Raw genomic sequence first — 26,423 nt, forward strand, 5'->3', positions numbered from 1 at the left:
TCTTTTCATGTACACTGCAAAAGAATTGTTCAGTTTCTAGTCTTGTGGTTAAAAAAATTATATAACCAAATTATATTAGAGTTTTTATTTTATCAGTTCATTAGAAATATTTTGTAATAGGATTTTTGAGATATCTGTTTGGTTAATTATGTTTTTTTATTCTTTATCCTATTCAAAGGTTTGTTTTCGTCTTTTATATTTCAAAATAATTAATTTTATCATTTATGTCTTCTAAAATGTCATTTAATCACATGTCACTAAGGTGTTTATTAATTTTAATAATAAATAGGCTAAGCGACACTTTATTTGGTATATCATTTTTAAAAAAATTGCTCCATCTCCTTTTTAAAAAATTCATTTCAATCCTTGATAGTTTAAATTTGGGTTAATTTAGTCTTTCCAAACTCTAATCTTGAGATAGTTTGAACCAAGTGTGGTAATATTTTTTTTTTAAAATAAAGGAGAGACATTTTTAAAATTGTAAAATAAAAAATATTATCTTAACATACATATTTTGAATAAAATTGTAAACAAATTTAGAAAGGTAATTATATTGAGGAATAATATTTTAGAAAAATAAATATATTCAAAAATAATAGTTTAGAAAACTAATTATATTAATAAATAATTATTTAAAAATACTATTTAGAAAAAAAATAATTAATTGAAAAATTAAAAATGTGAAAATTTAATTTGTTAGAAAATTCAATATTTAGTTCTGTATTGAATTAAAAAAATATAATATTTTCTTACAAATTACCAATTATCTTTTTTCATTTTTTAAATAAACAAAAAAATCAAGTTCAAAATATAATATTTTCTTCATTTTTTAAATAAACAATAAAATAAAATCGAATTCCGAATTGTTATAGTAAATCATATTATTTAAGTAATCATTTGACACAATATACTATTTAAATAAATATTTCATATAATATTTTATTAAAAAAAATAGAGGATTCAAATGTGCTATTTCAAAATATTCTATATTACTATTCTTACTTTGATTTTTTTATTGATTAAATTTATTTTGAAAATCTTATATAATATATTTTTATTTGATTGTTTGACTCATTTTCTACACTATTTATGGTTCAAACATAGTTTAAATCCATAATTTTCATATGAATAAATTTAAAGAAACAAGTTTTACATATGTTAAAAAACGGTTTAAAATCATATCCAAAAAATAAAAAGAATACTGGTTTTGAAAAACAAATTGGCTAAAATGACTTTTTTTTAGAAAAATAAAAGGTAAACTAAATTAATGTTAAAATAAAATATACAACCAAAATATAATTTGACCTATATATTATAAAAATGAATAAATATGTGTGTGAGAGAGAGATAGATAGATTTTTTAAATAGCAATGCTACACTATAAATCGAAAAAAATACTATTTAGAAGAAAAATTATGAATGAGAAAAATTGTTTTCTGCACCCCAATAAATTGTTCCTGCACGCACTGGTCCACAATATTTGTTTTACCTTTTCTCGAAATTTCAAAAATACATTTAGAAATAAATGAGAATTGGAAGAAAAAAATAAGGCAATTTCTTCCTGCACCCAATTGTGATGGGCATCCGACAAACATTCTAAAATCCAATTGTACCCTTGTTATGTGTATTTTGAAAAAACTTGTAAGGTGCGCTGATGCAGATGATGCCCTCAAACCTTCGCACAACAATGGACAACCTTCGCGCTCCTGGCTTTGTTTTTTTTCAAGGAGTCCTTCCACTCAACACCACGCTACTGTAGAAATACCAACCAAGGTGCGAGGATGCAAACACTCGTGTGAGAGATGGTGTTGGATGCTAGAATGGGTGCAGAAATCACTAAACCCTAATTTTATTTTCTTTAAAGATAATTTGGTACTTTCACAAATGCATTTGGGTGCAGGAAAATCAGCCAAAAAAATAAAAATAAAGGTTAAAAATAACCATCAAGAGGCCCAAATCATAAATGTTGGCCCATTATTGAAAAGTAAGGTTTTCTTTTGATTTTGAAAGCAGGTCGGCTCCTCCTGTAGGCTGCAAAGCCAACACACATTGTTCCTTCTTGCAGAGTCGAACACACACAGTTTTGTAGCCGTTGTCTCTCTCCCTTCAAAATAAAAATAAATAAATAAACCAATCATTTCCAACAAACAATCTTCACGGTATTCTATTTCATCATCATAACTTTTCATTCTGATTTCAACAAAGTATTGGATTGATCATGCTTCCACTGTTTTTTTTTCTCTCTTGTGATCTTCAATAGTTGTTTTTTTCGCCCTGCCGTCTTTTTTCAAGCGTGGTTTTTAAGCGTATACCTTCATCCACTTAAACCAGTTTAATCTATTTCCCCTTCTTTATGTTTCAATTCAAGTTACTTTTGTGCCCTTTTGCTTCCCATATTGAGAGTTGAAGGATTTGAGATTTGAGCATGCAATTCATGGTTATTTTTTGTGTGCTTTTGTGATAATATATAAGGATTTTGTCTTGTGTAGTTGCTCCAATAGAACACAATGAGTGCTGCGTCTTTGTTGTTCTCCTGCTCTATGCATGTGGGTGTGTCTCATCCCAAGCTGGCTGCAAAATCCTCTGTATGTTTGCCCAATCAGCCATGGAATCATTTGAAGCCAAAAACATCATTTGGGCATTCAGGAGTCTCGGAAAAATCTAAACTTTCATGTAAAGGTGATGAGATTATGTGGAGGGCAGGGGCTCTTCAAGTTGAAAATGCACCCTCCTTCTCTGTGGGGCAAAAATTTCAACTTGATGATGTCATTGAGGCCCAGCAATTTGACAGAGAGACTCTCAGTGCCATTTTTGAAGTTGCAAGGAGCATGGAGAGCATTGAAAGCAGTTCATCTAGGAGCCAAATGCTTAAGGGTTACCTCATGGCTACCTTGTTTTATGAGCCATCGACTAGAACTAGGCTTTCATTTGAATCCGCCATGAAAAGATTAGGTGGGGACGTTCTCACAACTGAGAATGCAAGGGAGTTTTCATCTGCTGCTAAAGGAGAGACCCTCGAAGGTGTGTCCTGTCAATTAACAATGCAATGATTTTTTAGTGGGTGTATTTCATTGTTTTTCTATCTAAAATTGGAGTTTTATAGAACTTCACTTCTTGCAGATACTATAAGAACGGTTGAAGGTTACACTGATATAATTGTGATGAGACACTTTGAAAGTGGTGCTGCAAAAAGAGCAGCAGCAACTGCTAGCATTCCTGTAATCAATGCAGGGGATGGCCCTGGACAGCATCCCACCCAGGTATGAAGAATTTGCCGCAATTAGTAGAGTTTAGAAACCATTGCACAGAGAATGTCAAGTAGATATTATCATGGTATGATTTACTTTTCAAAGAAATCTTCAGCTACGGGTGCTTTTTTACTTCAAAAATTGCACAGTTTGTTTTTCATTTGTGGTGTTTACAATGCACCTTTTTGTTAAACCCATGATCTTTTTGCATTGTGATGGATAACCTTTTGCTGCTTAGCAATTTTGTAGAAGTATAACTATAGAATTCACTTAACGAGTTTGTTTCCCATAATTGTTACTCTTCTTAAGGAAAGGAGGTTGATTTTTTTCTGTAAAGTGTATGTGACAGAAACTGCTGATGCTGTCACATGGTATTTGAAACAGAAAGGTCCACATCTTTTCCTTTTGATTTCTGAGAAGTTGATTGGGTAGAAGTGGTCTATAATTACCAATGTTATTAGTGTAAAATTAATTAATATATTCATACCTTAAGACTTTGTTCAAGAAACTGCACATTTTTTTCACCTGGGAACAAGAAATTTATTTTCAGTAGACCAAAAACGTGCTGGATGTACAAAAGCCTGATTTGAAGGTGAAAACTGATTGAAGTATAAATCTTAATATATGTTTCCATTTTTTGGGTGAAATGCTTGTTATCTAGGATTGAGATGGTAACTTCCACGGTATATTGAGTCTCCACTAGTTTTTCCTAGCCAATTTCAGGTTTATAAGAAAACATTATGGATTTTTCCACCTTAAACTTCCTTCAATACCTTATTATGTACTTTATTTACACTTTACAAGATGGTTTCAATCCATGTTTCTTCTTTAGTGTTTTTCATGTAGAGCAAGAAAACACAGTTAAGGGGACTTGTTGTGACTTTATTTATTGTCCTGCATTCTTCTATAGTTTAACAATTTGAGTGGTAAATGTTTGATTTTATTTTTGAGTTTCAAAACTCTTGTCTTTATTAAACTGCACAGGCACTGCTAGATGTTTATACCATTGAAAGAGAGATAGGAAAACTTGATGGAATTAGAGTTGGGCTTGTGGGAGACCTTGCTAATGGGAGGACAGTTCGCTCACTTGCATACTTACTAGCCAAGTATGAGGATGTGAAAATTTATTTTGTCTCTCCTAACGTGGTTAAAATGAAGGTAACTGTTGCAAATTCTAGCCATGTCATGATATGCAGGTAAGATGTTCTAAAATGCTTGTTTTATCATAGGATGATATAAAAGAGTATCTGACATCAAAGGGAGTGGAATGGGAAGAAAGTGGTGATTTGATGGAAGTGGCTTCTAAGTGTGACGTGGTTTATCAAACTCGCATTCAGAAAGAAAGATTTGGAGAGAAAATTGACCTTTATGAGGAGGCTAGAGGCAAGTATATTGTAAACAAGGATGTTCTTGGGGTGATGCAAAAACATGCTGTGGTTATGCACCCTCTGCCAAGACTTGATGAGGTAAAACACCTAGGAATTGACGTGTCATTGGATCATGTACTCTTGTAATGAACACAAGCTTTTAAGATTAAAGAAACTAAATTTTTCCCTTGAGTTCATGCAGATCACAGTGGATGTTGATAGTGATCCAAGAGCTGCATACTTTAGGCAGGCAAAGAATGGTCTATATATTCGGATGGCACTCTTAAAGGTATTGCTTCTTGGTTGGTAAGGATGCATTCACTTTTCAAAGTGAATGGGGTTATCCAAGGTTTTCTTCATTTCCTTCTCTTGGGTTTTTGCGTGTTTTCTATCATTTTGACATCATTTCTCGCATTTATATCGATGCTGAGAGGCATTACTTCTGCGTCTTCTAGTAAATGGACGTGGTTTCCAATGTATCTAAACTACTGTGTTTCCAAACACAGTTTTTCTTTTTTCTATTTGTAGGCTTCACAAATAAAGTAACAAATAAAAAAAAATTATGAGTGGAAATTTCCTTCATATGCTACTTATAGTCATCAACTATGAGGTTCAGACACGCCTCTTAATTGATAGTGTGTCTGTGTCAGACACACACGTATGAGATATCGACATGTATCGGTGAAGTGTCAAATTCAAAAAGATTTGTTAGATTTTTGACAGATCTAACATGTCTTAAAACAAATTTAAAATAGATAAATACATTAATTTTTCTAAAAATTCAAATTTATTGTATAAATTTTTATTATGATTACAAAAATAAGAAATAAATCTTTTTGAGCAAACCATGATAAACATCTTTTTACTAAAAAAAATTGAAACATACTTTGCATTTAAATTTTTATTGTCAATTTATATGATTTATAATTATATAATATATAAATTTGTGTTTTCATATCTAACATTTTAAAAATTATACGTATCTTTGTGTCCATATTGTATGAATATCATGTGCTACATAGGTCACCAACAAACAGAACATAAACCCATAGGTCACCAACAAACAGAATATAAACCAACCTAAATTATTAAAACGTGGAAGTTTGTAACATAACATCCATAACCTGACCTTAGTAATTTGTTTCACCTCAAATAAGAAAGTGGCCATGCTGCGTGTGTCCCACGGAATAATCTGGATATCATCACATTTTGAGTTCTATTTACTGATAATTTGCTAATATGTTCTTTGACGATGATTCTCTAACTAAATTATACGATTAATTGGTGTATAAAGTAAGAGGTTACATTAAGAAGTGGATATACAACCTTTTTTTTCTTTTAAATTATTAGTTAATTATTGTCGCCTTACTACATTATCATCATAACGATTTCATGAAAAGTGAAACATGGGAGGGTAAAAACTCCAATCCAACCAGTGTTAACATAAAATAGTAATTTTAAAATGTAGCTTCTCCACCCTAATTTTAATAAATAACTTTAAATTTTAAACTTTAATATTTATTTATTTTTATGTTGAAAATTTATTTTAATTTTCAAGAAAATAGAGAGAAAATGAAATAAACATTTCCCTTCTAATTCATGACAACTTAGGAAGGAAATTTTAGATGTGAGATCCACACAACCATTTCTCTTCTCAAACGTGATTGAAAATTGATATATCCACTCTTCATTTCCTTCCTCTATATTAAGAATGGCACTATATTGAGAACTAGAAACTCGATTGACAAAAACTAAATTATATCATTGGTCCAAAAATAACTAATTATGTTGAGTTGGATTCAGTTAAAAAAGATATAATATGATACTGCCACTCACAAAAAGTAACTAATACTGGCAACTGTAGCTACAGCGTGAATAGCCTGTTACATTTTTAAATTGTACCAAACCCAAAGAAACAGGTAAAAATGAATAGGCTACAATTTTCTATAACAATTCATGGCCAAGAGTACCTACCATCCTAGACTACAAAAAAGGTATCGTGAATAACATAAATAGAAAATGGAAGCAGAGTCACTAATAAAATAGAGAGAAATAACTTCAAGAAGCAGGAGTATAACTTGAAAGTGTTTTCTTACAGAGCTAAACGAGTCAGCTAATATGTAGGGAACTTGGGATCCACATTATAGGCCCAAGACTCTAGGCCACCAACAATGTCCTTGGCAGATGTGAAACCCATTTTGTGAAGACACTGAACAGCCCTTTGAGAATCATTTCCCCTTCTGCACACTACATATAATTGTGCACCTGATCCAGAAACTAGACCACTGTCCTTCTCCTCCTCTTTCTTCAAAGCTGATGATATTTCAGGTAGCCTAGCCTCTAATGTTGAAAGTGGAATGTTCAGGGACTTCGGTAGAGATACAATCTTGAAATGGTGAGCTGGTCTAACATCAACCAGCACATGTGGTTCCTTCTTGAGAATTATTTCACTGTACTCCTTAGTGCTGATTCTTGATTCACTTGGAAGTAGATTTAACTTCAAAGGAGGCTGCATATGCATTAATGACATTGAAAATATAAACATAATATACTGGAAGACAATTTTATCAACAGCAGTCTCATCCAATACAAATGGCAATGAAAAGTACACCCAAATAAACCTGAAGCAATTTCATCTAAATACAGGGGAGGTGAAAGGCAAGAATAAAGAAATACCACACGCAAGGGAGTCTCGGTGAACTTCTCATAATCAAATTCTCGGAATTTCTGCTGGGTAAATGTTGCATTTTCTCCACAAGCTTCACAATGCACAGACCTTCCTCTAATTTTGACCTGTGCAATTAAAACATAATCAGTAACAAATAAAGAAGATCTTGCTATGGTATCACACCCAAAAAAACATAGTATAAATTGTTTTGACTCTGTATATTCAGTGTACTACACAAGAGGAAAAACATAAATAATGAGATTTCATACATTATATCTTTACTTTGAGATAGCATAGTTACACATGGTTTGGAACTCTAAATATTACAAGTCTCAATTTAATAGGGGATAGAAAATCTTATAAGCAATTTATAAGTGACAGAAAAATTAGTATGAATACGAGAATCTCTTAACTGTAATAGTAATGTCAACTAATTCCTCTAAAGTAGGAAAACCTTTATCCTAATACTCCAATAACACTAAGTTACAAAACCCTAACTTTGCTCCCAAGTAATCTATCAAGATAAAATCCTAATTTGTAAGAAATATTAAACATTCAAACAACTATTTGATGCCCCCCCCCCGAGTTTTTTAGAAATCATAATTTGGGTTTCCCTTTTAATCAGGTGAGAGAATAAGTGGAGCCCACCAAAAATTGCAATTTCCAATAAATTTTAATCAATAATAGAGTGTGCTAGAGAGAATGTGGCCAGTATTTCTCAAATCCTAATAGACATTGGAGTTCGAAACATACAATACGAATCCTTCCGGACAGTGCATCCAAGAGAAGCATCCTTCCTGAGAGTGGTTCACCAACAGCAGCCGCAATCTTAATAGCCTCAAGAGCTTGGAGACAGCCAATTATACCAGGAACTGAAAATGATCAGAGCAAACGTCAAAAAACAGAAGAAAATAGTAATAGCTACACAAAAAATAAAAAGGTACTGATGAGAAGTAAAGCAAGTTGAATGATAAATATTCACAATCATTGACATAGATGATAAAAAGTCCAGCATGTATTAATCATAGTTCAGCAAAATGAAATATAAATAAAGCAAATTAAACATTCAAAACAAATTGAATTTTAGCCAATAAGTCTTACTAAAGAGTGCCTTCCTGCTAAACAGAATAGATTGCAAGATGCCTCGCATCACCCTACTAGCTTGTCATTCTTATTAAACCTCTTGACCCTGATTCCCCATTTTAAATTTTCTTCTTAATATAATATAGTAACATTCATGGGATTAGACAAACTTTTAAGCTGGCTGTGACCAGTGAATCTACAAAAAAAACTTCCCTTCTTCATTTAAACTTGATGGCTAAATTAGTTGCCATGTCACCAACAATTTAAGTATACATTACTACAAATCCATGACTCAACTTTGCAATGAACACAGGAGATCAGAAGAATTGTCTTTTGGTTGGCATTGTTTCTTATGTAAACGTCTCTTAGACTAGCAATGAAAAGTAAAACTGATTCAATTCACAAAAGCACTAGTAAATTTACCTACTCCAAGAACTCCACCCTCTGCACAACTCTGGCATGCCGTTCTAGGTGGTGGCAATGGAAAGAGGCATCTATAGCACGGACCACCATTGTAATTGTAGACAGTAAGCTGAAGTATAAGTTTCCATTGTTAAAACTTAAATTATGCGACATAATCAAGCATACATGATGACTTGTCCTCCGTAAAGCATTATTCAACTTAAATACTAGAAAAAAAAAAGAATTTAGACATGTACCTGCCCTTCCAATCCCAATGCAGCACCTGAGACAAGAGGCTGCATCACATGAAAACAATTAACAAGCTGTCCCTTAAATCACATACGTACATAGGTATAATAAATCCATTTAATTGCAACTTTTCATATTTATAGAAAACTGACGCCCAGTGTTACAAATATTTTCGAGATAATAACTCATGACAGATACACTTCGAAATTATTTCTAGGCATCAGGGTAGGAGCAAGCATAACTTCCTTTTAGTTGAATTAATGCGAATATCATACAAAATAATGAACCAAACATTAAAAATAATGCTGACTTCGGAGTTGCATTCAGGGAGGCCAAAAAGTAACAAGTGAAAAGATTTACCATAGTCACAATTAGCTCATACATCAAAACATTAAAGATTTACCTTTCCTAGAACCACGCAGCAATCACTGATCAGGTACCTGGTAGGAGCATTATCTGTTGCATCTACTATTATATCATATCTACCAAATTCGCACAGTTAAAACAAATAAAACATGGTTAGTCATAATATTCAAATTTAAATGAAAACATAGAAGAAAGGGGCCTCAAACAAAAACAAAGATCAATCTGGTTATAGGAATTATACTTGCTAAGAATTTCCAAAGCATTAGAAGTCCGCAAAGCTTCTTCATATTCCACAACTTCAATAGTGGAGTTGATCCTAACATTCAAAATATCTTAGTTCCAAGGAAAATGATGATACAAGCATTTGAAAAAAAGAAAAATTCTAATGGTTTTTTTTATTGATTTGATGAATAGTAGGTGAGAGAGTAACATACGAGCGACAAGCAGCAGCGGCAGATTTCACTTTTGGCTTACCAACATATGCTTCTGTGTGGATAACCTGAAACAAAGCAAGAACTTGTCAAAACTAATAACCATAGTGAAGTTAAAAGAAAAACGGTAAATAAACAAAAACACAGAAGCAAGACACTTTAACATTGTACTCGCAAGAGTGCAACACCCAAAGGCTGATACCGGACACAACAAACACGTGAACAATACAGTACATGTAGCACCTGCAATGCATAAAGAGGGTGGCAGGGTAAAACAGACAAAACTGTACCTGCCTATGCATATTATTCAGCTCAACCACGTCATGATCAACAATACCCAAGCGCCCTGGGTATAGATTTTAAAAAGTAAGCTTCAAAATTGTATAGACTAACACAATAATGATACTTAGAAGTGTGATATTTACCAACACCAGAAGCTGCAAAGTATAACAATGCAGGAGCACCCAATCCACCAGCTCCCACAACTAAAATTGATGACTTCAACAGATTTGCCTGCCCTGCTCTCCACAAACACAAAAAGGTGGGAAAAATTTCGACAAAAAATAAAACAGATTAGCAGAGTGATGTCTATTTTTCCCACTGAAAACAACACATGGCAAAAACCAACACAACAAGAACACTAATTATTATGGTTACCATAAAGCAATTGCAAGATGGAAGTAAACTAGATTTAATACTTGAGCATAGACACGCAACGAATACGAATCTTCCTTATTTCTTAATTTAAATTTAGTTAGGCTTATGTAGAACGATGATTAAGCATATGAGATATTGAAGAGAAGACCTTGAACACCAAAGGAAGGAAGCATAAGGTGGCGACTGTATCTGTGGATCATGTCCTGCGTCAAACCGTTGGTGGGGTACGAAGGAGAAGAGCCATTGGGCGGTGCGGCGTCGTTCCGGAGATTAATCTCTTTGAGTTGAGCTTCGAGGGCAGAGATTTTATGCTCAATTTTTGCCTTTGCATCTTTCAGTGAATCCAGTTCCCGGAGAATCTCCGACGCCGACATGGCAACAGCACAAACTGAAACTGTAACTGTAACTCTGCTCTCTTCTCTTCTGTTGGCTTCACCCTTCACTCTCTTCCCTGTTTCTGCGCCCCACCCACCAAAACGAAACCAGGGTTTTCTAAAGCCCAAATTTATTATTTCACTATTTTTTTTTTAAGTATTATTATGGTGATACTTCAATTAATAACACTAATTATCTGTTATTATAAAAAAAATTATTAAAAAATATAATAAAATTATGAAAAAACTAGATAAAAATTCATATGTTAAAAAAAAATTATACATACACAAACTATATATATTTATGAATAATTATAATAATCGATTATATAAAAGTTTATTATACTAATAATTAAATGATTAAAAATAAGTTTGAGAACCCTGTTGTTCCAATTAAATGATTCAAAATAAGTTTGAGAAGACATGTTTTAATAATTAATTACCGTCCATATTTAATTATAAATCTAATTTTAATATGAATATTTTTTACTCTTCATACTTGGAAACAATTTTATTTAGTTTTCTTTATACTTTTTAAAAAAAATCAGTCCTTATAAATTTTAAAGTAATAGCTAAAAGAGATTAAAAATGAAATATATAAATATTTATAGATTAAATAATATATATTTAAGAATTACAACTTTTTTTCATTTTTCTGAAAAATAATATTTTAAGAACCCAAAAAAGTTTTTAAAAAAATACCTTTATTTATCACTAATAATACTATTCTCCCATAGTAAAACTAATTTCAATGACTAAATGACACTTTTACTTGTTGCAAATTTGTAACCATCCTTTCCTTAAAATGCTAGTAAGAAAACATTCTAATTACTTTTTAAATATAATACAGATAACATTATGAAGATATATATTAACTAAAAATCACTTATTATTAATTATAGTTCAAACACATAAGTTATTTGGAAAAGCATCAATAAAACTATTAATTATTAGTGGCATGTAGAGAATTGTAATAGAAGTCTTAAAATAAATTAAAGATTCAAATCATTCCAACTTTGAACAACATTTTAGTCTTAAAATTATTATATAAACCTATATAATTGAAATTATAACAACTAGAAAGTAAAGGTCTAATTATCCAAACATCAAAGTATGAATATAATAATTTTGCAATATGTGAAATTTATTCTCTTGTCTATGAACAATCTATAAAAAAAGTTATTTCTTTTGAACTTTGTCATTATTTTAGTCTAAAAAAAACAAATTATTCATAAATAATATAATTTAAAAGTATTATAATAAGAAAGTATTAAAAATAATATAAATAACCAATATTTTCAAAGTCTATGTAATCAATTTTGAGTATATATAGAGTATATTAAACAACATGATTAAATACTTAATTAAATATAATACATTTTTATTTGTGTATACTGTAACAATTAATTGAGTTGAATAAAAAAAAGCTAAAATTAAGATATTGACTTTTACAAGAGATTGAGAGAAAAAAAAAATATGACTCACACAATTGTATATCGATTGTTAATACTTAAATCAAATGTACATATATAAATTGAATTATAGTTAGTAGAATTAAATAATATCATTAAATTCTTAATTTAATATAATATATTATTTATTTTTATATGTGTAATTAACTATAATCATTTATGGATTTATTGAATGAAAAATGATACGTTGAGAACTTGTACCAATCTATAATCCTATTTATTTATCTAAAAATTCAATTTTTTTATATATAAAATGATAAAAATATATTTTCTTCATATTAAATCATAAATTATATTATTTATTGGAGCATTTTCTGAATGTATGATTTATGAAGCAATGGCAAATACATGAATATATGTAGAGTGTTGAGGTGCAATGTTGTCTTTTTGTTTTCTATTTAAGCAGACATTAGACACTACAGTGTTCCAAGGTTGTGAACTCCAATTACAATAGTTTTACCAACTAGTCTCTGTCAAACAAACATTGGTTGCAGAGAGAGGGAGAGAGGAATCATGGTTGGTGGTCACTTCCACACCATTCTCCATGCCACTTCAAGATCATCCTTGCTAAAGTCCACTACCAGTAAGCCATTATTCTTCAACAGCACAGTTAAGGTATCCCTTTTCTTTTGTTTATTTCTCTGAATTTTTGTTTTTCCTTTCACTGCTCTACCAATTCTTCTACTTCAATTTGCCATGTAGTTTTACTAACTGATGCAATTATGCTAGCTACTTTCTGTGGAAACCTTTATTCTTTTGTAAGAATAACCCTTCAGGGAAATTGAATTAGACATGTGAAAAGTGGAATTTTAATCACTTTCAGATTCATTCTGCTTCTGACTGGAAACAGGTTTTAGTTAACTTTTCTGTGTGTTTGAGATGGGAAAATTGTTTAACTTAGTTTTCTGCATAATCCAGTTCTTGAAAGTGGAAATCTTGAGGTGAGGATTGGATTGAAACCCTGAAAGGAATGTTGAAAGTGTTAGCAACTGAAAGGAGATTGCTATAAACTAATTACTTTTTACTGTGTTGAGAATATGCAGAAAGTGGTGTCTCTTTTTTTTTTATTGGATTTTAAGTGTAACTCAATCTTATAAAACTGAATTATGAGGGAAAGTTTCACCCATTTATAAAGAATTATAAGAATGAAATGTTTTAATTTCTAGTCGATGTAAGATCTTCAACACCCCTTCACGTCACCAAAATGACAGTTCATACGTGAAAAAATCTATTATAGATGATTCGATAATGATCCGACAGTCATTATCCTGATAAGCCAACAAACAATTGTTAACACAGACTCAAAATTACATACCAATATTCTTTCTCATATTTTTTTTTCAATCTCTGTTATATTTTATAATAAATGAATTAACAATTTGTATCAGAATTATGGGCAAGCAAGCAATGGAAACCGTAGGCGTTTGATGGAAGAGAGGGCACCCTCCACAGCTGAAGAGTTCCAGAGAGTTGCTGAGGAAAGGGCGAGGGAGACGAAGGAAGGAGTAGCATCTCAGAATGTTGACAAGTTATATGATGGTGCAGAAGAAGGTACTGTTGGTGACTCCAAGGTTGGATCTGTCAAGAACTGAGACTATTACAATTTAGAAACCTGTTCTCTGAACTATCAGATTTTCTATCAGTATGTGCAACTAGAATAAGATTATGTTATTTTCTATGAACTTAATTGTAAGTGTTTTATGCAGCACAACAAACCAAATAATTTAAGGCTTCACTCTTTTATTAGAGATGTTATTAGTCATTGTTGGCTCATGTATCTGCAACTACTTCAAATCCTGGGTTTGAGGGATTAAACTTAGTGATTACAAAAAATATGGCCAAAACAATCCTTCAAATGAGACTCTTTTTTAATCAGATTATATGTCAAAGGTATTTAGGTCAAAACATGCATATATTTAAGACAATTGTAAACATAAATCTAGAAGAACTTAATATCCCTTTATATATACATATATATGAACTTGTTTTTTAATTATGATAAGCTGTAAATATATTTATGAGATATCTAAATAGATGTTTCAGTAAATAAATGTTTTTTAGTATCTCTTTTGGATAGATATATTATATATAAGTTTTTTTAATACAATAATTATAATTATCAATACAAATATTTTCTCATAAAAGAAATTAACTTATTAGTGAGTATGGCAACAAGAATGTATGGCAACAAGGGAGCATTAAGGAAGTTGGTTTCTACTTTAAAAAATTACCATATATGTTATTTATTTATTTGTCACTTTAAAAATATGTTTATTTGCCTATTTTCCATCAAATTTAATGATGTTATTGCCAGAATTTTGGAAAAATATAAAAAAAAATATTCAACATCAAGAAATTATGAGTTAATTCATATACGAAAATATAATATTGTCTTGTACAAAAAAAATTGAAACAATGAGTTTAGAATTTTTTTATTTCTGAACTTAAAATCACATTTTAATTCCTAATTATCATTATTTTGGAAGATTTGAAATGTAAGTGAAAAAAGAAGTTATATATATCTGTAATGAATAAAGAGAGTTGGTTGGAAGTTTATTCTTTACAGCATCATTAATTTGGTATGTTTGTGTGACAGCTGAATCAACAAACAACTGTGTATCTAATGTGGTTACCCTTTTTCCTAGGTGTCATTATTGTTATTTAAACACGAGCTTTTGTCTTACAGTGGCCTTGGTAAGGTAAGATGTGTCTTTTGAGGGAAAGAAAAGGGTTGAGGGTCCCTCCACTCTAACCATGTTTTGTCCTAACTTGTTTTTGTGGTTGGGAGGTATCATGCACTATCACATACATTGGTACAAGTAGGAGGCAATATAGGTTGGTCCGTTTTGCATAGATTCATTATGTGTTTGTTTCGTAAAATATGAATTGTAATGATCTATTTTGTGTAATACGTGTTATTTATTTGTGTAAGTCTATTTTGCATCGATCCATTATGTGTTTGTCTTGTAAAATATGAATTGTAATAATCTATTTCGTATAATACGTGTTATTTATCTGTATAAGTCCATTTTGCATAGATTTATTATGTGTTTGTCTCGTAAAATATGAATTATAATGATCCATTTCGTGTAATACGTGTTATTTATCTGTATAAGTCCGTTTTGCATAGATCTATTATGTGTTTGTCTCGTAAAATATGAATTGTAATGATCCATTTCGTGTAATATGTGTTATTTATCTGTATAAATTATAGATTATGTAGGTGAGTCTAAACGGATCAACAGATTAAATTAATGAACTTATTCCACACTTTTTGATAATAAACGGCAGATCGACCTATATGGTTTGTTCCGTATTGACATCCCTAATTATAAGAGAAAACCTCACCCAACTTCACTATTTATTTGGATGTAATTTATCTTCTTATTTAGCACTTTAAAATATACTCTTTTTAAAACTATATTCTTGTTAATACCAATTGTAATATTGGTAGTTTTATCTATTGCGAGTTATTAAGATAAGAAGAGAATTTCCAAATTTGTTCATTCTAAACTTATCCTACAACTAGTCCAAGCTTATCATTTAGTCTAATATACATGATCTTATCCTAACAAGCTTCTTCATTCTGATTTTTTCTTATTTTAGTTATCTTTTGATCAATTTAAACCATATGCGTACACGCATTATATTTATTCAAAAAATGTCAAAGTCTTACAAAAAAACAAAAACTATATTTGTAATGCATGCGTCACAAAAATACTTGCACGAGGTGCTTGGAATTTGGACCAAAGAATAGTTATTAAAAGAAGGGTGCATCGTAAATGAATTTTGAGTATCTTAAGACATTAATCAATAACTATTAATAAAGAAAATGTGATTAAGAGTAATTTTCTACATTCACTATTGTTAAAAACAGGTTGAATACATTTAAATGAATTTAAGGGAAATGCAGTTAATCTCTTCCATATAAGGTTATCAGAATCGGATTCGATATTAAATTGATGAAAATATGGATTCAAGGTTTTTTTAAAGATTTAATTAGGGTTGAAGTCAAGTTTCAATTTTCTTTTTCTTGTACTATTATATCTCATATATTCTAATGCATTCTTATAATTTTTTTAATTATTTATTTTTGGAAGAACGTGACTAATCATCATTATTAGTAGGATGTTTTTTTCATAACTACCTTTTCTTTTCAGCCATAATATTCAAACTGAAAATCTTACTCATAAAAGTCTTACTTGTTTGTCACTTTGTTTAATTGTTGGCTTGGATTGGTCACATTGAGAATTATGGAACTTAGACAGATAATTAAATAAAATAAGACTTGCTAATTGTGGTGATATTTTTTTATAAGTATGAGAAAATTTATTGGTAATTTATCTATTTTTCTTTATGTTCAGACTGCTTTGGTTACTGAGTTTTATGCAGTTATACATACTATTGAACAAGCTCAAAAGTTGAGTCTTACCAGTTTATGGCTTGAATGTGATTATGTCTTGGTTTGTGCTGCATTTACTGCTATGATTAATGTTCTTTGGATGCTTTGTAATAGGTGAAATACTTGTCTTAACTAATAGGGGAAAATCAGGTTTATGGTTTCTCACATTTTTTGTTAAGAGAATGCATGTGCTAATAAGTTTGCTAACTTAGGCTTTATTCATAAAGAGTATTTTCATTGATATAATAGGATTTCATCTAGTCTTTTCTTAGACTTTTTTATTAATAGGTATAGATTACATTTGTATCGTTTTTGTTAGTATCTGGGTTTTGGTCCAGTTCCCCATATTTTCTTGTATTTTTTTTTCTTTTAATAATATTTTTTTTCATGTGGTGATAGATAATTGTTATCAACTTAACAATGATGCCTAACATGATAGTTTTTATAAAAAAAACAAATAATGTAGTAAAAAATATTTTTTATTTTTTATTTTTATCACCCCTTTCATAAATCTAAATAAGGAAAATTATCCACTTTCCTTTTTATTCCTATTCATATGCATCACACATTTTTTTTCACTTTATTTTATTTTTATTTATTTTCCCCCTTATTTAACTCCCACACCCAAAAAGTGCTAAAAGCTAAATATTAATAATGATATAAAAACTTTCTAACACTGAATGAATATTTACCATGCCATGAAAATTAAAGCAGTGGGCCAAGTCAAACTTTCACACTCAAATTCAAAAAAAGATGATGATGAAAACCATTCTATTTGTTGTCATTTTTTTTTCTTAAATAATTTTTTCACATATATTCTTAAAGCAAAACTGTTTGAGAGAAAACAAAATAAAAAAGAGGTTTTGCTTTTACTGAAGACTTTACTTGCTTCACTTCATCTTATTCCTCCTACCCTTTGCAGAATGTAAGATAGAAGATGACATAGTTTGTTAGGTCAAAATAGAATGAACCAACTCTGAGTACATGTGGCCACAAGTCCATAAGAAAGCTTGGTAGGTCAAAACACTCAAAGAGATAATGAAAAAAAAAACATATTTTATGATTAAATTATGTAGCATTATGGTTTGCTGTGTTTATGACAGAGGAAGAAACACCATGTAATGAGAATTAGGTGAAAAGTTCATCTTATATAATCAGTAGAGAATAAAGCCTCTTGTTCATTAAATTATTAGACAACAGACTTTGTTCATAACATGCACCAGCCACTTACAAGGCTTGTGGTTTAAACCAGATGGCAGAATGAGTTATTATTTTCGATGAAAATCTCATATTAACTAAAATAAAAATATTTTATAATATATAGGTAAATTTTATAATATATTCAAATCTTACTTCATAAGTTGATTTTATGAAGTTGATTTAAGTTTAAAATTTATTTCTTAATATAGTATCAAAATTACCTGCTATCAGACTATACAAATTAAAGGATCGGTTTCATGAAATTGGATTAGACTTGAAAAAAATATAGATAATTAAGAGTAAGAATAGATCAAGTTGTGTTATAAAAATTGATGGTCAGATTAGTTTAAATAAGTCTGATTTAATTTATCTATTTAATAAAAATGTTACTTTGGACTTTTAAAAAAATCTGTTTAATTAACCACTTATGTCTCAAGTTATTAAAAAACCTATTAAAAGTTAATATGCATATCATAATTTTATATTTTATATTTATTAAACTAAAAATCTCATATCATAAGTGAAAATAAATATTTAAGATAAAAAACATATTATTAATAAATTAAATTTATTATAGCTCGTTAAGTTTATGGTTTCAGAAGTATTTAAAATTTGGTATAGTAATCTATTTTGAATTTCACTTGATAATCCATTCATATATTATAATATGAAAAAATAAATCTTTAAATATAAATTAGATTGAGGCAAATGCTCCCTGCACCCAACACTTTTGAACCTGCACCCAACATAATTTTGAAAATTCCGAAAATACCCTTTATTCTGGAAATAAAAATCTGGAAGTGAAAATAATGTATTCTGGAAAAAAAAATCGAAAGAGGTTTTTGTGTTTCGGATATAAAAATCCGGAAAAAAAAATCAAAATTTCCATTCCGGATAAAAAAATCCGGAACTGAAAATAATACATTCCGGAAAAAATTATCCGGAAGAGATTATTGTGTTCCGAAAAAGGGGGTCCGGAATGTAATTTTATATGTACCCCATTTTCTTAGGGGTATTTTCGGTATTTCCCTGTGATTGGGTGCAATGATATGATGCAGGAAGCTATTGCCTTAGATTGAACTCTTAAACTGCAAGGTCTACTCTTGGACTTGCTATACTTGGGCCTCCAAATCGAAGATGTTTGTTCGGTTAAGTTTATGGGCTTTATTTTAACTTTTCCTCAAAAACAAACGCGAATTATTCCAGCATCTCCATACTTTTTCTTTCTGCACCTCCATAAGAGTCGTAATTACCATTTGACCCTTAATAGAAAAACCTGCAACACTTCACTCTTCTCTTCTCCGTTTTGTCGGTGCACCACAAGTGATTCTCCAGATTCTGTATTACAGAATAAAAAAAATTACAAATATTAATAATATGATAATTTTAGTATTTTAAGAAGTATGCGTAGAGAAAGAAAATATAACAAACATTGTCTACAACAGGTAAATTTCTGCATTAATTTCCATTTCACTACAACAATAAAAAAAATATTCCTATAATTTTCCTTTTAATATTTGTGACATTTTTTCTTCAACTAGAATTACTCTCGTGTTTATGTTTTGATGAAATTTTCATAATCTTTGTTTGGTAGATGGGGATTGAAAAGTTAATAATTTTATTGCTTATATTAATAAATTTGTCATTGGTAAAGAAAGAGAAGAAGTGAAAGTAGAGATAAATAAATATACTCCTTTAATATGCACACAAACAACGATAAAAATTATTATAATTTTTTTTACCGTTTATTCTTATTATAATAGATTATGTCAATTGATTAATAACAAGAGTTATATTATATAACATAATTTTAATTCTCTCATTCATCAAGAAATGATATTATAGTTTGAACATTTTGTTGGAGAACTACTTTCTTTACAATGTTGAAAAGCAAAAAGGTTCAAGTGTTGGCACACCACGCGCTATTAATGCGCGTCTACCGAGTAGGAATCAAGAAAATCCGTTAAATGGGAACATGGTGTGGTTCTGCGTTTTCACATTTTGAAGCTTGTGATTGTGACAAATGCATGAATTTTGAGGACTTAAAAGTACCAAAACATCGTGGCACTAAATCCTGCTTGATTTTCGTTTGGCTTTTCCGCAAATTCGGTTACAAGGAAAAGTGCTTTTGGGCTTTAGTTCATGCCCTTGCAACCGTAATCAAAGGGAAAGAGTGATGGAAAAAAAAAAACAGACACAACCACCTGAGTTGTGGAGAAAAAGAACCCAAGAATCTCGTGAATGTTTTAAAACATGGTCTTTTAAGATTTATGGGATCTTCGATCTCCAATGTTTCATGCTCCAAGTGTTGCATGTTATTATTACACTTACCTCTTTTGTGTCGGTGGCTGCAAGTACTACTGCCACAAGGTTGCAGATCTATCAAACTTGAGCTTTTCTTTCAACTGTCTCTTTTTGACTTTGGAAACTAATTAGTTGTTGAATCATGTTTTATTCCTGGTGATGAATTCAAATTCTGAACTTTGAATGGAATCATAATAAATATGGCAAAAATAAAAGCACGTTTGTAAATTGTCCAAGTCAAAAGGCACAACCCACTTTCACTACTCATTCCAATTGCTAGTAGAAGAAGGGGTACATTTTCCTATTCCACCTTATGCCTCTAACATTCATTTCTACACTGTATATGAGTATAGTAAAAATACTCTAATTTTTAATTGATATAAGATATTCAACACACGCTTCATGCTGAGAGTAGTAGCATACGTAGAACAACAAATTATGAATGGTTTGATAATAGTCTGATAGCGGGTATTCTGATAAATTTAACAAATTTTTTTTTAAATATGTTTGAAATGACTCAGATACCATATTATGAAATCTTTTAATATTTAGTCGTGGGATAAAAAAAAATCTTTTGTAAGATAGTGAAAATTTATCTGCAATTAGGTAGAAGCTATCAAAGGGGTTTCAGTGTGATAAATATGACCATGTGATTGATGCAATCTAGCAAAAACCCCTACTAAAGCTGCAGTGTTGTAGGTACAAGGCTCTGTTTGGATGTAATTTTGTCTCTCGTCTTTAAATTGGTCTTTTCTATCAGGCCCACCAACGAGGGCCCCAATTAGTACATTCGGATTGGGTTGAACGCGTCCATACCAGGTATCATAACCCTGAACGCACCCAATAAAACCCTTGTTTTCCTTCGATGATTCAATGGATGCACCTCTATGGTGCACCCTCTTGGGGAAATTGGGACCGTAACCTACCAAGTAACTCATAGCCATTGGATTAGAACCCAAGATGTAATCAACCTGTGATTTTGCAAAGGCGAACATCTGGTGTGGGCCCACCTCCCCTCTGTGGCATTGCAGCTTCTGGTGGGTGGCTTGCAGGTGATCAGAATAGAGTGTGAGAAGGAACGACGCCGTTGCTACGTATTGCATGTTGTTCCATTCGCGGGTGTACAGTAACCCTCCTGGGGTCCGCTCCACGTTACTCACGTTGTTGAGGTTGAGGCACGCGCACAGATAGTGATCGGCTTTTGAACCATACTCTTTTAGTATCACTTCATGTTTCTTGTGATTTTTTTCTTCCATTGGTAACTGTTATAAGGAAAATGTTGGTAAGCAATTTTCATTATTTCATTCTAGACTCATTAAATAAAATTAAAATATAAGCATTCATTTTAAAATTTAATTTTATAAAACTAATTTATAAAATGAGGCAACTATGAAATGTTATTATTGTTAGATATTTTTAAAATATTCTTCTCCTTTTATCGTGAGACTAAATATTTATAAATGATTTGGTAATAACTTTATAAAATATATGATAAATTTAACAAAATTTCATTAATATAGATAGACAGTAAATGATTCTAACTTTCATTAATATAGACCCTGTAAATGATTCTGATACTATATTAAAAATATATTATAAATTTAATTAAATTTTATAAAATTTGAGAATTGTAGATAATTGTTTACCATGGAAGCAATGGCCTGAAGGCCAGCATATTTAACATCCCAGCTGAATTCATTGATGGCCCAAGTGGTCCCACCAAAGTCATGAGCCTTGTCCACAAAATAGTTTAAATATTGATCTTTTTGGGTGGCCTTATATAGCCAAATAGCTGCCCATAGCAGCTCATCCATGTAGCCACTAACCGAAGCATAATAGCCTTTAGCCACTCCAACACTCTCATCATATTTCCCCTTGTACTTGTCACCAAACTCAAACAACTACAACGAACAACAAACCAATTATCCACACTCAAATTCAACTATATATGCAATTAATTAATTAATGTCAATAAAACAAATACCTGTTCTGCATGATGCAAAAGTAGTTGAGAATAATGTGGGTTTGTTCTCCTAAACAACATGGATGCCGCCGCCAATGCTGCCGCGGTCTCACCGGCCACATCCGAACCAGGGTTCTCGGCGTCAACCTTGTATGCTCGCCGTGATGTCGTCATGTCCTCCGGCCGCTGCCAACAGTAGTGATCAGTGTAGCCGTCACCCACCTAAACATGTTCACTCATAGTAAGGCCACACACATGTATATAACAAATTTTATGATTCAAACATTCTTTGTAAGATTCGTTTAAATAAGATGCTTTTAAGAATAAAATCGTAATAAAACATTGATCTCTTAAGCAGATAACATATTAAATGTGCTGATTAACTCTAACAATATTATTACAGTCTTGAAGTTGAAATATTCATAATGTCAATAAAAATTATAAAATCTTTTCTGAAATTTCGAAGCAACATCAACTTTCAAAACAAACAATATTAAAATATTAAAATATGACAGACTAGTTTGTAACTTTTTCTAAATTTCATTTACACATAATGTTAAAATCCTTATTCGACGTGTAAGTGTAATCATATCATAATAAAAAAAATCAATAATGTGTTTATCTATCGTTATAGAATCTTATTCATTGTATTTTACTTTCTAATAAATTTTAATCGATGATTATAAACAAATGTATAAAACTCCATGTTCATGGCAGCTGCGACAGATACGACGCGCCAGTCTTGGCAAGAAGAACGGAAAAGAAGGACAAAACCGTTGACTGTTCCGAGACTAGGATCAATTCCTCCGTTTAGTTTGGAAGAAGTATTGAACCATTCTCAACGGCGGCGCGTGGATGATTAACTTTAGAAAAAACAAAAAATATATGGAATTGCATGGAGTGAATTGAACTACATACCTGAACCCAAAGAACATTAGGTTCTGTGTGAGCCTTGATGAAATAATCAGTTCCCCACTTGATGGCCTCGAGCGTGTGAGCGTACTCGCCGGCAGCCGCGATTTGTTGGCCGTATTCTATGGCAGCCCATGAGAGGAGTGTTACGGTGAATGCCATTGGCAAACCAAATTTGACATTGTCCCCTGCATCATAGTACCCTCCCACCAAGTCCACCTAGTAGAAACAAGAACCATAACATTGGAAAATGAGTGAAAACCCAAAAAAAAGCAAAACATAGTTTAAGGTTTGGATGTTAAAGGAAGCAATGAAGCAGGTACCCCTTGTTCTAGGCCATCAGTGAGGGCAGAATGGTGACGCCAAGTGACCCTTTGGTTGTAGGGTAAGCGTCCTGAACGCTGTGACTCGAAGTAGAGTAGGCTCTGGGACAGGGCATGGCCATAGTTGAAGGAGTGACATAAAGGGAGGAAGATTAGTGTGAGAGAGAGTAAAGCAAGACATGGTACCAGGTACCGTATGTTAACCATGTCTTTCTTCATTTCTCCCTCTTCCTTAATCTTTCTCTCTTCCTATACCTTTCTTTCTCTTTATATATGGCTGTTACAATTTACATGTCATTTCCAGAGGTTTGTGGCACTGTTTTTTTTTTTTACGAACTATTCTACTATATGACTTCTAATTATTAATATAGAAATAATAATATTTTATCATTTAATAGAATGAAGTTGTCAATGTATATTTTTCTTTAGAAAATTGTAGTTGGAAAGAGTGGTGGTGAGAATTGGAAAGAGTGGTGAATTTTCTGCAATTGAACGGTTATATAAATGTTTGGAATGAAGAATACACTTTGGAAAATGTTATTTTCCCTACGGTCAGTTAATAACTACTTTTTACAATAAAATAATAATAATAATAATAATAACAAGGATTTATATAATTGTAATTTAGACTAGAACACTGATGCTTTAACGCAGTAAATAATAAAATATATGTATTTAACTATTCGATAAAATAATATAATAATTTAAAATATTATTATACTATTATAAAGAGTTGTGAAATGAAAGTAAGTTCATTTTAGGGTTTTTTTCTTCTTTAAATGTAATAGAAAAATGATTGTTTCAAACCACATCACAAGGAAGAGGTAATCATGAAATTTCTATATGGACTTACACTTTGAGAATCTTAAAACTATTCAATTCATAATTCAGGAAATTAATATTTTAATTATTTTTTTTAATTTAAAATATTATTATATTTCTATAAAGAGTTGCTTAATTAAAATGTTATTTAATTTTTTTTAAATTAGTGTGTACTTATAAGATCGAGAATGTCAAAGAGTTGAAATGACTGTACACATTTTCTAACCGAGTTTTCATTGTCATCAATGATAATTATGAATAAAACAGCATACTCAATGCACTACAAGAAAATCATAAAATAGAAACCAATTTTTAGAAACCAAAATAATTAGTTGCAATAGTAACTAAATTAGAGACCATTTTGGAAACTACAACAAAAATTGGTTTCTAAATTAGTTTCTATTATTTTCTATTATTGTTAAATAGTTTCTAAATTGGTCTCTAATTAGCAACCAAGGTTTTAGAGACTAAATTTAGAAACTAAATAATTGGTAGATAAAACCTTGGTTGCTAATTAGATACCAATTTAGAAACTATTTACCAATAATAGAAAATAATAGAAACTAATTTAGAAACCAATTTTTGTTTTAGTTTATAAAATGGTCTCTAATTTAGTTACTATTGCAACTCATTATTTTGGTTTCTAAAAATTGGTTTCTATTTGATGATTTTCTTGTAGTGATGAGTCTTTATCATGAACGACTATTTATGAAGCAATAAAGGATAATTATATGGTCAATCCAATGACGGTCACCTAGAAGATCTATAAATACATATTCTCCATAAAGTATAACTCATCTTATTCTATACTCTTAGTTTAACTTTCAAACTCTTGAACACTTATGATCTCTTATTAACTCAGATATTGAATAGTCTTTTATAGATGAACCTCTCTCATATTAGAGATTAACTGAAAACTCATTCTCTAAAAAAATATTCAGGTTATACGTTTTCATTGGATCATATGGTTTGTTAAATTTTGAAGAAACAAAATTCATTGTATGTCATTCATCATCAGAAACCGAATATATTGTTCTCAGGGTAGTGACGTGTGAAATAAAATTGTTGATGTATTGTTTAGATGATTTTGGAGTAATAACTTATTCTCTTATTGTACATGTGATAACTAATCCACTAAACATATAACTTTAAAGTCTCAAATTCTAACTTTCATTAACAAATCAAACATTGAAATAGATTGTTATATTAATCATAAAAAATTGAGACAAAGCTTTTTCAGTTATTCTCAATACTTTTTTTTCAACAAGTTGGTGACATATTCACCCATTCCCTTGAACTTATACATCTTAATTTCGAAGCTTAGGATGACAAATATATATCCTGTAGCTTGAGGGTTTCAGTCTTTCTGTATTTCCGTTTTTCTGTTTTGGTTTTATGCCTATTTAATAGCCTTTGCATGTTCTGTATTTTTAAAATATAATAATACAGTTTTGTCACCTTCTCTGTTTCTCTTGTGGATGCATGCTCTGTTTTTCTCCAAGTTTTCTTTTTACATACTTTGCATGGTGCTGATAGCAAAGTTATCAAGAGCAAATATCTCACATTGCCATGAAGAATTTCCAATAATAATAAACATAATACTAATCTGCAACTTCTCTTGCATCAAATTTAGTGTTTCCAATACATACCTTACACTTGTTACTTTCGCCACATTGAAGACTACGTGTGTGTGTATATATATATATATATATATATATATATATATATATATATATATATATATATATATATATATTTTAATTTAATCAAATTGTGAGAGTAACACTCATATTGTTTAGAATTATATATTTATTAAAACTCAGTTAACATCACTAAAATATAGGGGGTATGCAAAGTTTATTTATTTATTTCATTCAGAATAAAACGGTATTTTCACCACCCATGGAGGTGTATGAAGAATTTGCCTAAACTTCATAAGTGGTTTATTTAAATTTTCATTGGGCTGACCCACCAATGAAGGATGAGAAAATGTTATATTGGGCCCGCTATTAGAGTCCCATGGAAAATAGTTAGCAAATTCTTCCTGCACCCTATCAATTCCAACATCCATCCAATCTGTTATTGAAAATGATAAAAATACCCCTTTAAAATGACGAAAATAACCTTAAATAAAAGAAGAGTGTAAATAAAAATTACTTCCCGAACCTTTTATCTAGAAA

General features: G+C 30.7%; 4 protein-coding genes across 5 annotated transcripts; 2 read left to right on the plus strand and 2 right to left on the minus strand.

Moving 5' to 3' along the window:
- Window positions 1-1,959: 1,959 nt before the first annotated feature.
- Window positions 1,960-5,197, plus strand: LOC137827270 (aspartate carbamoyltransferase 1, chloroplastic). Of its 2 annotated transcripts, none has more exons than XM_068633554.1 (6): window positions 1,960-2,159; window positions 2,490-3,021; window positions 3,121-3,260; window positions 4,233-4,406; window positions 4,478-4,714; window positions 4,818-5,197. In XM_068633554.1, the coding sequence occupies exons 2-6, from the start codon at window positions 2,508-2,510 to the stop codon at window positions 4,923-4,925; spliced, it is 1,173 nt and encodes a 390-aa protein (XP_068489655.1). In that variant the 5' UTR covers window positions 1,960-2,159; window positions 2,490-2,507; the 3' UTR covers window positions 4,926-5,197. The 2 variants fall into 2 exon arrangements, with proteins under 2 accessions (XP_068489655.1, XP_068489656.1); XM_068633555.1 differs by having other exon boundaries at window positions 2,143-2,306.
- Window positions 5,198-6,418: 1,221 nt separating this feature from the next.
- LOC137823997 (adenylyltransferase and sulfurtransferase MOCS3) lies at window positions 6,419-10,965 on the minus strand. Its single transcript, XM_068629405.1, has 11 exons — window positions 10,620-10,965; window positions 10,240-10,332; window positions 10,105-10,160; window positions 9,818-9,882; window positions 9,625-9,699; window positions 9,421-9,499; window positions 9,026-9,064; window positions 8,790-8,898; window positions 8,037-8,155; window positions 7,292-7,408; window positions 6,419-7,124 (listed from the first exon to the last, which is right to left on the minus strand). The coding sequence occupies exons 1-11, from the start codon at window positions 10,843-10,845 to the stop codon at window positions 6,729-6,731; spliced, it is 1,374 nt and encodes a 457-aa protein (XP_068485506.1). The 5' UTR covers window positions 10,846-10,965; the 3' UTR covers window positions 6,419-6,728.
- Window positions 10,966-12,703: 1,738 nt separating this feature from the next.
- Window positions 12,704-14,079, plus strand: LOC137824251 (uncharacterized). Its single transcript, XM_068629806.1, has 2 exons — window positions 12,704-12,932; window positions 13,706-14,079. The coding sequence occupies exons 1-2, from the start codon at window positions 12,831-12,833 to the stop codon at window positions 13,907-13,909; spliced, it is 306 nt and encodes a 101-aa protein (XP_068485907.1). The 5' UTR covers window positions 12,704-12,830; the 3' UTR covers window positions 13,910-14,079.
- A 6,704-nt stretch (window positions 14,080-20,783) lies between these two features.
- Window positions 20,784-23,659, minus strand: LOC137826853 (endoglucanase 11-like). Its single transcript, XM_068633002.1, has 5 exons — window positions 23,422-23,659; window positions 23,105-23,317; window positions 22,208-22,408; window positions 21,870-22,124; window positions 20,784-21,485 (listed from the first exon to the last, which is right to left on the minus strand). Exons 1-5 carry the CDS (start codon window positions 23,638-23,640, stop codon window positions 20,826-20,828), a joined length of 1,548 nt encoding a protein of 515 aa, XP_068489103.1. The 5' UTR covers window positions 23,641-23,659; the 3' UTR covers window positions 20,784-20,825.
- Window positions 23,660-26,423: the final 2,764 nt, after the last annotated feature.

Source organism: Phaseolus vulgaris, chromosome 8 (assembly GCF_000499845.2).
Source record: "Phaseolus vulgaris cultivar G19833 chromosome 8, P. vulgaris v2.0, whole genome shotgun sequence".
In the NCBI taxonomy this organism is placed as follows: Eukaryota; Viridiplantae; Streptophyta; class Magnoliopsida; order Fabales; family Fabaceae; genus Phaseolus; species Phaseolus vulgaris.